Source organism: Mastomys coucha, unplaced genomic scaffold (assembly GCF_008632895.1).
Source record: "Mastomys coucha isolate ucsf_1 unplaced genomic scaffold, UCSF_Mcou_1 pScaffold18, whole genome shotgun sequence".
In the NCBI taxonomy this organism is placed as follows: Eukaryota; Metazoa; Chordata; class Mammalia; order Rodentia; family Muridae; genus Mastomys; species Mastomys coucha.
In genome coordinates this window covers 13,426,360-13,440,169 of record NW_022196900.1, presented here as the reverse complement: position 1 = coordinate 13,440,169, position 13,810 = coordinate 13,426,360, and the positions used below count along the sequence as shown (strand labels likewise).

Here is a 13,810-nt window from a genome sequence, read left to right as displayed (position 1 = left end):
TGTGTGTGTTTGGGATGGGGTGGCATGTACATACCATGATATATTTGTCAGAGGAAAACTTGAAGAAATCGGTTCTTTCCTTCTACCATGTGGTTCCCAGGGATTGACTCCAGGCAGCAAGCACTTCTACCCACTGAGCCATTATGCAAAGCCCAAGTAAAAATATTTATTTTTTAGGAAATATACTCATATACAAAAATCAGGCAGAAATATTATTTACATAAATGAATAATTTAATAATGTATATTTGTGCCCAAAATAGGTTTGAATTTAATCATCAGATATTTTGTTCTAGTTACAAAGTGCTATGATAAATATTTTCATATATTTCAGATTAAATCCATACTTTCAATGAGCTTTGGTGGCTAAGTAGACTAATTTGCCTTTCAAAACCCACTTAGATCTTTATGCTTCTGATAATATCTATTTTAGATTCATTCTTGGCTAGAAGGTTCTGAAGTCTTGAATTCCTTTCTTTTTCAAATTTACTTTCTGCAGGAAGTCACACATTCAGAATGACAGTTCCTTTTTGGTTTTTATCCTTACGATCCTCCAAGTCGTCGCTGAGCTCTGTTGTGGTTTGTGTACCCACACACTGGTATTTGGGTTTTTTGCGCCTAAGTTTTCTGATTCCCCTAACTCTATCAACTAGGTGCTCCCCCTTCATATTATGCTTACTTGGAGACTGAGGTCTCTCAGTCTGAAGGCATGAGAGACTGTCACAATGCCTTCCAGTTTGAGATTCACCTTCACTTGTAGACGCGAATTTACATCTCTTTCCATCTGTTAAACAAACCTGAACCTGCTGGACTGGACTCAAAGATACCACCCTGTAGGTTGATTCACAGCCATGCACACAGCCTTTTGATAACCCATGGTGTTTGCGTCTGTGAACTTCCCTCAGAGAGAGATTACTCTGACCTCTGTTCATGGATTGCATTCTAGATCTGACAGACCAGGATTTGGATCTGGGGGTCCTGGGACTATATTGTCTTTGGGCTCTTCTACTGTGGTGTGAACCAACTTCTACACATTGGGAGGACTGGTTACTAATAGAAGCCAGCATCTTAGCATTTCTAGTAGGAGAGGTGCTATTTTCTGAGACACAATGACGAGGACGATCACTCTCTCTGGATTTGCTGTTTATCAGGCTTCTTTCTCTGGGCAATCTTTGAAAAGAGTTTAGTGAAGATTCTTCAACTAAGAAGAATTCAAGCTTCTTTTTTTCTGCTTCTTTTTTCTGATAATGTACCTGTTGGCCAGGATTCAAAACATTTGTTTCTCTTATATTGTACTTTCTTGGGGGTATCTGATTAGAATCCACCAATGCTCTAAAGGTGTGTGGACTTGGACTTGTTTCATGCCTCTTTAGATCTTGCATATGGCCAGGAAGCAGTTTTGTGACTTCTGACTTTTTCTCTTGGTTATCATTTCTATAACACTCTTTGTCTGGCCTGTTTTCCCTGAGATAAGCCCAGTTCAGTGAATTAGTAGTGCAAACCACATCTTTGAAATCATCTGACTCCCACTCATCTTTGGACCAAACATGGCATTTGTTTGCTGGTTTCTGATGGGTTGTTGAGATTTGGGAATTTCTTGAGGAATGACCCTTAGGAAACTGTTTCAAGCCAGAGTCAGCGCTCTGCCCAGTCTTTGTCCAGGTCTTCTTGGACTGCTTTATGCCTTGTTGAGATTTCATGAAGGATAAATCCTCTGGGAAAGAAAAAGCTGGAGCTGTGGCAATGCTCTTCTTTTTCGTCAACGTCGAAACAGGACACTGATAGATGGCATTTCGGTCATAGGTCTCCATGTTGTAGGATGAACAAACGAAACTGATAAACTCATGCAGAAAGTGCTGGGTGAATTGCAAGAGATAAGGCTCAAGTAGGTGAGTGAAAGATTCACTGTCCAAGTTAAATTTTGTCAAGTGATGGAGAATGGCAGTCAGGATATTCTTCACTGTGTAGCCATAGTCTCCACAGATAGCTGTGAGTTCCCGTTTCAGCCAGGGAATCAGCCGGTGCAGGCTACTGGGATTTCTTTTAAAATAATTAGCTGAAAAGTACCTTTTCAGTCCAGAGCCCTGGACATATTTTACCCAGATTCCAGAATAGTACAGAGCTCTTCTAAACTTCACAACCACATGGTCTCTAAAATGGCTAAAGGACACAGAATGTGGTAGAAACTTCCCATTGTCTCCAAACTTGCTCAGTAGTTCTTGGATAGTCAGCTCTCTTAATGATCTGGTCTTCTTTGATGTCTGGCTGAGATTTTGTGTTTGAGAGAAGTCCACAGAACTTTCTTCCTCTGATGTGAGAAATGTGAAGTCTTCCTTGTTAGTGCCCTCCAGCTCACTAGAACAACACTGGGAAAGAAAGTGTTGCATGATGAGAGAGAGTGTGGATTTCTTACTTAATCTTGAGTATGAAGTGCTATCACCTCTCTTTCTGGAAGAGTAATTCCAGTCAGAGTCACTCTGACTACCTTCCAAACAGCTAAGGCACTCACACTTAGATGAAAGGTCGATGGCCATTGGTTTAACAGATCCTATTTCCCGAGTTGATTGTGAGAAAAAATAGTTTTAAATCAGTTTCCTATCTCGCATGAAAAATATCTATTAAAAGTACTCCATGCACGTAAACATATGCTCACTCATAATATGCTCACTCTGGAATTAATGCTGGAACAAAGTTAGGAGGAGACAAACTATTTCTCAAATTCTTGGTAACATGCACAGGGTACACACTGAAGATAAAGCAGTGAAGATACAGGCATGTTGGGACTGTTTCTTTCTCAAAGTAGTTTTTCAAGTTCTGAAAGGCAAATTCAAAGAAAATAAAATAAACATTATCCCTGAAACCATATGCATGCAAGTAGTATTCTACAGATTGAGCAGGTTGTATTTATTTACTTAGGAATACCAATCTCTCTCTCTCTCTCTCTCTCTCTCTCTCTCTCTCTCTCTCTCTCTCTATCACACACACACACACACACACACACACACACACACTAACAATTAAAGGAAAAAAGTCCTGAATTTGGAAGTGTGCAAGGAGAAGGAGTATATGTGAGGAAAAGAAAATGGAAATGATGTGATTATATTATAATCTCAGAAAATATTTTTTAAAAATTTAAGCATCGTGTCCTTTGACTTGACAATTCTAACTATAAGGTTTTAATTTAGATATACAAAAAGTAACACATATTGACAGTTTTGATGGTGGTAAAAACTGAAAATAACCTAAGTGTACGTCAGTGAGAGATGTGTTGAATGAATGATGCTCTGTTTATTGTATTTAGTATTAGAATCTATTCAAGTGAAATGAGAAGACTTCTTACCAAGAAAAGTAGATGACTGAATACACTGTGAACTTAAATATAGAAATATGGAATACTTTGTAAGCTTTGGACAGTCAGACATAGTGGTTCACACTTGTTATGCTAACACTAGGGATGTTGAAGGGGAAGAATGTTGAATTCTATAGAACCCAGCTTGGGTTCTTAGATACTGCTTTTTGATTCTAGTGCTATAAACCAGCTGGAATTAGAAGCACTACATCTACACTAGGAGTAACAAATTATAGCTCTATTATATACAATTTATGTGTCTGATTATGAGAAAAATTCTCAGAAGTAAAATGTCTAAAAGCATATTGGGAGAAGGAAGTGAACACTGGTCATTGCCTACATCTGGTGCTCTCAAGCATCAGTTCTGATAGTCAGAACTGACAGCTACAAATGGCAGGGGTCAATGAATAGATGGTGTTTGAGGACAAGACACCTTCCTCAGTCTGTGTATACAAATGTTGGTATCTTAAAAGAGATTAGCTTTAAAATATCACTCCAAGAACTCAGCATAAGAACTTATAACTAGAAATAAGCCAACCTATTTGTAGATTAATAACAAACAATGTGTTTCTGAAAGTTGCTGAAGGACTATTAATTTTAATTTGACTCTAGTATAATTTGACTCTAGTATAGATAAAGGTAAACAAATTCTCTCAGAAGCACAGAACAGACATTCAATTCTCATGAAAAATTTCCCATAAATGAATTCATAACTAAAAATCAGTAACAAACTTGGTGCAATACTACAATCCTTGATACGTGGAAAGCTGAGAAAGGAAGATCACAGTTTAAGGTCTGCTTGGGCTACTGAGGAGTTCAAGGCTATGCAGGACAACTTTGCTGAGATCACATCCCCAAATTATAAATACAGAGCACTATTATTCATAGAGCATTCATTAGCATGTGTGAAGACCTTACTTCAACTACTGGTATCACAGCAAACAAACAGAGAATGTGTGTGTGTGTGTGTGTGTGTGTGTGTGTGTGTGTGTGCCCAGGAGGATGTGAAATACAGTCAAATAATATTAAGAGAAATAAAAATGATAAGAATTGAAACTTTAAATGGATCAAACAATATAAGCACAGCTACGGAGAGTTACTGCCATGGCACAGTAGAGCCCTGAACCCATTACTCAGACTGCACCAAAAGATGCAGAAAAGACAAACTGGAAGATGAAGAGAAAGAAAACAAAATGAGGTTTAGGATAGAAATGAGGAAAGGTAGTTGTGAAAGAGATAAGGGCTAACATCTTTCAAGAATGCGTAAAATGTGTAAATCATCAGACTTAGAATTATAATAACATCCAACTCTAGCCAATAAAAAAGAAACCCAGATCAAAATAAACCAAAGTGAAACTGCAGTACATGAAACATAAAGTGTCTCTTCAATTGTCACTAAAAATGATGAGTATATCTTCAAACTGTTTAAAGCAAATACCATTCTGGAATTATATAGTCACTAGATGTGGCCTTTGCAAAACAGTCTGAAATTTTATAGGATTTCAGAGAGAGACATTTTGGGGAACTAAAGCTCCAAAAATTCAAACACCAGCATCTTCTCAAAAAGAATATGTGTCAAGTATAGTCTGTAAGAAAAAATACTGGAGGGAAACAATTAGGAGTTGGAAGAGAGACTAGAACGAAAGCATGGTAGGCATGGATCCATATAAAGAAGCAGTGTGCAGAATAGCATCCCAAAGATCAGTTAGGAATTAAGACGATAACAAAACACCTATCCACCGTGGCCATCGCCTTCATGGACAAATCATTCCATGTGTAACTGCTGCGCGAATCCCTTATGTAAGCCCATGGCAGACTTTCACCTTTGAAGAACCTGTCTTCAAAGGCCTAAGTTAAAGCCGACTTGTCATACCATAATGCGGTCAGTGAAGATGGATTTCAGAAATTAGCTCAATGTTCTAGACACAGCTCATTTTATTATACTACTTCCTTACCAAGCCTTCATCTTCAAAGGGAAAAGGGCAGGTATTGCATTCCTCAGTAAATGAACAAGACCTCATTCAGCTGAACCTTAGCTGCTGGATTCATTTGTTTATGCTGGCTAAATTGTTCTGTTTACCCCAGAGACAGAATTCAGAACTCAGGGCAAGTTCTATTTCAGGCTGAAGTTTCAGAGAAAGTGTCATGAAGCTTGGCATCTTGCATTTCGAATCAACAAGTGATGTTAAGATGCAATGGTGAATAAGACAGGATTCAGGCCCATGATTTAGAGGAATCTTTCATCTTCTAGTAGAACAAAATCAACACTCTAGCAAGAAGCCTGACTCACGATAGTAGACACCAAATGGAATGCAGTCTTTCCTAATAAATGAATGCTCCTCCCCCGAATAGTATGGAAATGCTTAGATTTAAATTATTTAATTACAAACTTGTCACTTTCCCTTTAAACAATACATATGAATAAACAGTTTAAATATGTACACAAGGTGGAATTACTCACATCTTGGCTGTGAACCACCATTTTGGAACCAAAATAATTTTAAAGATTTTTTTTTTCAGATTTTCTTTTTTTACTCATTCATGTCTAATTAGTAGTTAGCAGACTACACTATTGGAAGGTTATTCTTTGTTGTTGTTGCTACTCTGTTGTGCTGCAGTAGTTTAGCTTGGTTGTGGTTGTTTGGGTCAGTCAATTACTCAGACCTAGGATGAAGCACCTAAGCTTGAAGGGCATTTGGGAGGAATCAGAGGTTTTTGGCATCTAATAGCTATTTAATTGAATAGTCATTTTAAGTGTTACTTAGAGAGGGTTTCATGCAATACACCATATTACCTCTTGTGTGTGTGTGTGTGTGTGTGTGTGTGTGTGTGTGTGTGTGTGTAAGCTTGTGTACAGAGATCAGAGAAGAATTTTCTGAAGGAGTTATTTTTCTCTTCCACCTTGCTTGAGCACTATCTCTTTTGTCATTTCTGCCATGCAAATCTACTAGGCTGGTTGGCCCTTAAGCTTTGGGATGTTCTTCAGTCTTTTTCAATCTTACCATACAGTGCTGAAATTATAATTTTGTACAACCATATCCAGATTCCTTGCATGGGTTTTGGAGATGGAACTAAAAGAATCAGGCAGGAAAACAAGCACTTTAATGCACTTAACCACCGCCCTAGCTCTTCTTTTTTTTTTTAAATGTGTCTTATATAATAATTCTGTAACTTCAAATAGGCAGAAGGTTTGAAAGTTTGCAACTGTAGAGCAATACATACTATCAGCCCTATTTAGAGGGAAGTAAAGGGGAGACATGTCCTTCTAATGCTAGTCTCTTACTCCCTGAGCTTTGTGACATGATTATAGAATGACTTAGATGAGATGTAAGATGATAAGTGTTAACTTATTTCAGAAGTCATTTATATACACATCAGTGAATACAGAAAAAAAATATGGCCATCTCCTTTACCCCTACTATCTTTGTCTTTCTTTCCTTTTGTAATCTTTTTCTTTTCCTCCCTCAGCACAGAGGTGAAGAGGATGCTAGGAGGGGGATGTCTTACAATTTAAAAGTAAGGATTCATCATGTTAAGGAAGATCATGAGATTAATGACAGCAAGACCATTACAAACAGTTCATCCAATCACCAGGAGCTAGAAATTTGACCCTTTGTTTTCTGACCTGAGTCCTGAGCACAGGACTTGGAACTCCATATCTTCTGGCTTTGTTTATAACCTTAGAGCAGAGTTTCTATAAGCATAATTATTTGTTATATGCTATAGGATGCTAAGTATTGTCTCTACCTAGAAGACACAAGTGGTACCCTATTCCAAGCAAAAAGGTCTCCAGATATTGGTATTGCCCACCCTAACCAGTAAAGAATCCGGTCTTTAATAAAAATAATAAGTGTTAGCTTATTATGCTCTGAAATACATTCCTCACTGTATTGGATCAATTGCTTTACTAAAACAAACAAACAACAAAAAGCAAAATCAAAATCACAACACACACATTTATGAAAAAGACCCAAGTATTAAGCGGCAGGAAAATCGAGAGTTTGACGCCAGAAAAAAACCTAAACTTAAATTTTGATAATTTTTTTTTTGTTTGAAAAAAATTTTAGAAAAGTAACTTAAGTGACTTCCCTGTTTTTTAATCACTTAACTTGTATGCTGGGCCATGAGAAGGTTTTTTTTTTTCCTTGTTTTTTTTGTTTTTGTTTGTTTGTTTGTTTTAACATAGCACCCATCTCCACCATGTGTTATGTTTACAAGTGTCTGTTTCTTCTCTGCTCTTACTGAAATAGGAGCTTCATGAAGACCGGACCGTCTCTTTGGTTTATACATCACTGGGTGTCCATTGCTCCATACCTGACATGGGAGGATGCCCCATCTGTAACTGGACAACAAATTTTGGGTTAAAGTTTTTAAAGGACAATGGAGATGGATCAGCAGGTAAAAACACTTGTCACATAAGTCCGGTCACCTGAGTTTGATCTCCAGAAATTACATTAAAAATGGGGAAGCGATTTATTGGGGTGCATGTGTAATCTCAGTACCCCTACAGAGAGACAGAGTTGGAGACCAGAAAATCACTCCAATGTTTTCAGGCCGGCTAGCATGGAATACTCATTGCCAGAGCAGAAATGAAAAAGTTTCTGCCTTACCTAGACGAGAGGTGACAACTGACTCCATACAATTGGTCTTCTGCCCTTTAACTTGTGCCTTGGTACTTTTGTACCCATACACATACCTTGAAACATACAGAAAGAGGGGGTGGGAAGAAAGAATAAATAAAAGTTAGAGATGAAATAGTTTCACAAATAGCAGTGTCTAGTGTATAAATGCAAACCCTAACCCTAACCCTAATCCTAACCCTAACCCTAACGCTAACGCTAACCCTAACCCTAACCCTAACCCTAACCCTAACCCTAACCCTAACGCTAACCCTAACCTCTAACATGTTCATCAATGCAACAACATAAAGTTATATTTTGCCCATGTTTGCTTAAAAATAACATGCTTAATATATTGGATTGTAAACTGAGAAACCACAGCTAGTCAGAACGTATGTCCCCCACGTAAGACCTCTGGAGTAAATGTCTTCAAAGCCTCTGTTCCATGTCCTCCACATATGTGGGGATTTTTCAAGGTGTCTTTCTGTCATTTATTTCTAGTTTAACTGCATTGTGATATGAAGGCACACTTTCTTAGATTCCTGCCCTTTTATGTTTGCTGAAGTATATTTTATGGGTCAGTATGTTGTCTGTCTTAATGAATATTCTCTGTGAGCTTGATGAGGATGTGCAATCTGGTGTTGGTAGGTGGACTGTCCTATAACTGTCAGATAGATCAAGTTGATTGACAGCAGAACTCAAGTCACCCATATCCTAACTGATTCTATGGCTGCTTGGTCCTATCCGTTACTGATAGAAGGGTGGCTTGGGTGCCTCCCACTATAATCCTTTATTTGCCCTTTTCTCCTTGCAGTTCTAGTGCATTATGCTGCATACATATTGTTGTCCCATTGCTAAGCGGATATTTCCATATCCAATGAGAGTTCTTTACCCTATAAAATGTATCTTTTTTTCCTCTGATAATTTTTCTTGAGTTGATATTTGCTTTTTTTGACAAGTTTCTGTAACAATTTTAGTTTTCTTTTGATTAGTGTTAGCATGGTATATCATTCTGACAAGAGCCGTCTGGAAGAGGCTTAAAACTAGCAGGTGATCTTCCTGAGAGTTCCGCCATAGACTGTCGATCTATGATGGATTTGCTCCTGTAAGCAAGGCCGAGACTATATCTGAGAAAAGATTCCTGCTAGTAATATGCTTTTCCTATTATTATTAAATAAATCACACTCATTAGGAATTGACCCACCTTTTTGAGCAGATTTATGCAGACCTAAGAAGATGTACTATTTTGTAGTAATGCTATATAGACAAATAGGTAATGATTCTATAGAATTCCTGATTTGATTCAAAGAATTTTAGGAAGAAAGTTTTTAGAGATAGTCTTAGTTGCTAGAAAAGATGTAATAAAGTAAGAATCAAGAATAGAATGTGTCTAATCCCCAGAATAGTAAGTAAAGGCTGCATCATAAGAAATACAATGAGCATTCATAATTACACTAAACTCTCACTTTCTGAAACATTTATCTCTGAGGTCATTTTCTAAAGAATTTCTTTTTGTTTAAGAAGATATAAAAGACCAGAGAGAAAAAAATAAAGTTGTTGGTTGAGTGGTTTTACTTGGGGATATTCTGCCCTATCCATTCATCCATCCAAATGTGTATATTTGTCTATTTATTTGTGTGTATGTATGTGTGTATATATGTAAGCATGCGTGAATACTTGTAGTGTTGGTTGTGTTAGTCAGGCCTGGCCAGAATGTGGGTGTGTGAATGTTTGAATGTATGTGTGTCACTGGAGGCAGCCTCTCTGCTTGTCTGTGTCCTTTAGATGAGGAGGTATCATCTCCTGTTTACCAAGGACTTTTAGAAACAAAACACAGAGAAAGTCCCTAAGCCTACAAGCATTCTACCTTCTGAAAACCTCTAAAAGCCACACAGTTCCCAATGGATTCTTATTTCCAGAAGGGTACGTTAAGAATCCAGAAGATCTGCTCTAGGAAAATCAAAGTATCATGGATCAAATAACAACCAACTAATGCGAAGTTCTGACAGAGTTAGCATAATAAGACTATAAAAGGAAAGCAGAGGCTTTTCTTTATTCTTGCAGACTAGAATTATTCAAGGATCACCATCATAGGGTGCCAGACTTCTTAAGGAGCATTAAAAATAAAAGTCCAACCTTGTTCTCAGCCAGACTGTTTCATTTTATTTTCTAATTGACTGAGGTCATTTAAAATGAATTGTTACAACCTGGCTCTGGAAATCATCTATTTTCCCATAAAATGTCTTTTCTTGCTTCCATGGGGAAGAGTAGAAAGATAGAACTGGCCTTAGGCCCAAACCATAATTTTAGTAATTACTAACACAAGTGACTGCAGCCATAATTGAGCCATTCAAAGCCAAATGGCAGTAGTAATTATTTTGTCGTATTTGAATAAAGAGTGTTTTTTGGAGGGAATGAGTGCAGTTGAGCTAAGAAGGCTTAGACAGGCAGCCACGGAGTCAGAGACCTTCCATATGCAGTAGGGGTCTTCCTGGCACCACAGCTCTCTTACGCGACAATGATATATGCCCCTCGTTATAGATGATGGCCTTGTCACACTTAAACTAATCTCTCTTTGTGTTTTCAGGCCCAGCTCATTCCCCTGGGCAACAGTCATCAATTTACATGGAGAGGCACCGGGAGAAACACAAAACCTATCTATCACAATTGCTCAGAGTGTACTAACAGTCACTTCAAGCCAAGCATGCATCCACATTTCAATCAGGCTCTACCCCTGCAGCATCATAAATAGTGCCAGGAGATGCACTGTTAAGAAAAATGGATGGAAGAGAAGAGAGAGTCTCCTATGAAATATGGAGGCCAGTGAACTCTTCTCTCATATGACCACCCCAGTGTCCACAAGGTTTAGCATGGCTTGCATATTATTCAGACTTCCTGCTATCACCTGGCTGCTTATGAATAGCCATCTCAGCATGCAAGTAAATGTGGCAACAGAAGCCACATTGGCCTAGGAATGTAGAAACCTGGGCAGGATCTATCCCCATAAGTATTCTTTCACCCCGATAACCAAGGCTGGTCTGCTCTCTCACTGACATATTCCCTGGGCCCATGCTTCCTCTGCTCAAGGAGGAGTTTGTTCCACTTTCCCCAAAGAATTTATTTTTTCCCCAAGTCATAAATTTCTCAAGTATTGCTAAAAATGGAAATGGCACAACCAATATTTTTCATGGTCAAAGAGTCAAATGGAAAGCAAATATTTCAATGTCATAGAAATCATGGTCCCGTAGCTTCATCAATTTGAATGGCTAAACCTCCCCTTCCTGAATACAACTTGAATAAAATCAGCATACATTTAGTTTACTGCTTCTGCATATTCCTCCAAAAGTTCCTTTTATTTTCTTAACCTTTCTGTCACACACAATAATATGGTACAGAGCCAGTGAACTAACTTTGGAAAACAAAGCCTATTGGGAGTGGAGCCACACCCATTTTTTTTTCTTTTTTGCTTGTTTCTATTCTGCATTCTTGTGATGAGCCTAGAGCCCTGTAGCTGCTACATTTGTATGTGAATTGCAAGTTTGAAAATATTTTCTATTCACCTCTTTGAAGAAAATATTTCAAAACCCTATTCTACACTATGACCAGCATCTAGTGTTATTAATCTACTTGATTGTGGCTTTTCAAAAGATTATTCTCCTCCGAGGATACTCTTATCAATCTCATACAGAAAGCTAGACCATGACACGATTTATTTTGGAGCATTTCGAGTGCCGTTTTCCTATAAAAGACTGATCTCCTTGTGTTGCTATATCTCTCACATTCACAAAGTTAGTTGACTTGACTTTATTTTCCTCTTATCACCAAGCAACCCACTAGAATTGTGAAAAAGTATATACATGAACTGAATTTTAATAATCAGAGGTGCTGTGAAATCTGCCCAAATAATTGATAAATAGTAAGAGAAGCTCTTGACTAAAAAAGAGAATTCAACATACTTTCCTGTGTATGTTTCACTGCACTAGCACTATTCATGCAAAGAATCACAACTAGTACTATTGGAAAGCTTAAAGTGGTCAAAACTGTGCTTACACACAAGCCAGTAGCTTTACAAACTTTCTTTGAAACCCAAGAAGAAGAGCCAGTAAAGCAAAACTTTACATAAAAGAACTAAACAAAGTAGTACACAGGCATACAAAGATGTGGGTGAAAGGACAGTAGACCTGAACTCTGAGATGGGAACAGTGGGGTGGAAGAGTGGATAGAGAAACTAGAGATAACATTGTAAAATGATGAGCAGAGAAGAGGATATTATCAGAAAACAGATCGGTGACCCAAGTCATTGAGAGGAAACCTAAACGCCAGCCTTTGGCAGATTCATTACTTTAGTACTATGTAGGATGGGGCCATATGCCTACACACAAGGTCACCTCCATAAAGTAATCCCGACTGAGTTATATTGGACTCAGGTACCTGTGTCCACCATCCTCAAATCCTTTGCATTCCTATCTACCTCTCTGGCTCAGATGAAACTAAGACAGTATCATTGCACTGTGGATTCCCAGGTGGCTAGCCATGAGATTCCTATTAGTACAAAAGTGTCATATTTTGATGATCTGTACCAGATAACTCATAGAAAAAAATTATATAGCAAAAAGAAAGCACCGACATTAAGCCACATGAAATAATAAATGAATTCTCCCCTTTGTCTCATCTACATATAGCATTTGCTAAGTTTTATGGTTTAGTAAATTCTTAGTCAACTTTTAACACATATTTCAAAATTTCTTTTGAAAATTGTTTCTGTGTACTCTTTGGTTGATGACTCAGTCTCTGGGAGCTCCCAGGGGTCAGTCCATCATGTAAGGGGGACAGGAAGGGGCAACATTTCAGACGAAAATAAATAAAATAATTAGTTAATAAAAAGAGAAGAAATTATTTCTGGAAATGTTGCTGTTGTAGGAAGTCCTAGTACCTTGCATTTTTATGGTTATGACCACTGAGAAGTCCGACCTGCTCCTAGAACCTTCAAAAATCAGTTTAACTGCTAACTGTATTCTAAATACTTATCTTTCTCCTCTCAGAGACCTGTGGCTCTTACCTCTCATGAGTGAAGCTTCATTTTCCAGCAGATGGAGCGTATCAGAGCAAACTACAACTGGTCAAAATGCAGAAACAACTGGCAATGAGGTGCCTAGCCTCAACTAATAAATCTATAACAGAACAACTACTCGGAACCTTTCAGAAGAGAGGGGAAGGCCCCACATCTAGCTAAAGAGCTACAGATTAGTAATGACATCAGAAAGAGGAAGAGTGAATCTTCCCTAAAAAAAAAAATGATCCCTCTAGTTGTTGATCTAATAACAACTGTCAGCCCTAAAAACATATACATATGCTCAAAAATAATCAGCAAGATACACATATATGCATATATGTATACATATAACATTAATAGCTAGAGCAAAAGATGAAAAGGACAAGAGGGTTAGAAAATAAAATAATTTGTAATAACTAATAAAACTACAATACTATGTCTGGAATCCTGAAGATTACATAAACATAGTTTCTTTGAATCAAAGCAACATATTAATGACATAAAACTAAATAGAGACAAATAGATGTAAAAGAGGAGGAGTCTGATGCCCAAAAGCTCCAGATTTGAATTTCAGCTCTACCATGTAATGAATGGATGGTTTCCAGAGGTCTGCACACTCATCTGCATGCAGAGAGGAAGAAATCCATGATGAAGGAGCAGAAGACTAGCATTGTGCAGTGCCTGGAACAGTGTGTGGCAGTGACCAGATGCTACACTGGCAGGTGACACTGTGACAAGAGGGTAAATGCAGACTTGTTTGCATGTTTCAAACTTCAGATTATGAACACTT

At 37.9% G+C, this 13,810-nt stretch overlaps 1 protein-coding gene across 6 annotated transcripts; it reads right to left on the bottom strand.

The window, feature by feature from the left end:
• Positions 1 to 212: 212 nt before the first annotated feature.
• On the bottom strand, positions 213 to 13,157 carry LOC116096017 (E3 ubiquitin-protein ligase Topors-like). Of its 6 annotated transcripts, none has more exons than XM_031377404.1 (4): positions 13,027 to 13,157; positions 7,959 to 8,044; positions 7,591 to 7,690; positions 213 to 2,813 (listed from the first exon to the last, which is right to left on the bottom strand). In XM_031377404.1, the coding sequence occupies exon 4, from the start codon at positions 2,531 to 2,533 to the stop codon at positions 503 to 505; it is 2,031 nt and encodes a 676-aa protein (XP_031233264.1). In that variant the 5' UTR covers positions 2,534 to 2,813; positions 7,591 to 7,690; positions 7,959 to 8,044; positions 13,027 to 13,157; the 3' UTR covers positions 213 to 502. The 6 variants fall into 6 exon arrangements, with proteins under 6 accessions (XP_031233264.1, XP_031233269.1, XP_031233265.1 ...); XM_031377409.1 differs by having other exon boundaries at positions 213 to 2,365; XM_031377405.1 differs by lacking the exon at positions 13,027 to 13,157 and adding an exon at positions 12,901 to 12,964.
• Positions 13,158 to 13,810: the final 653 nt, after the last annotated feature.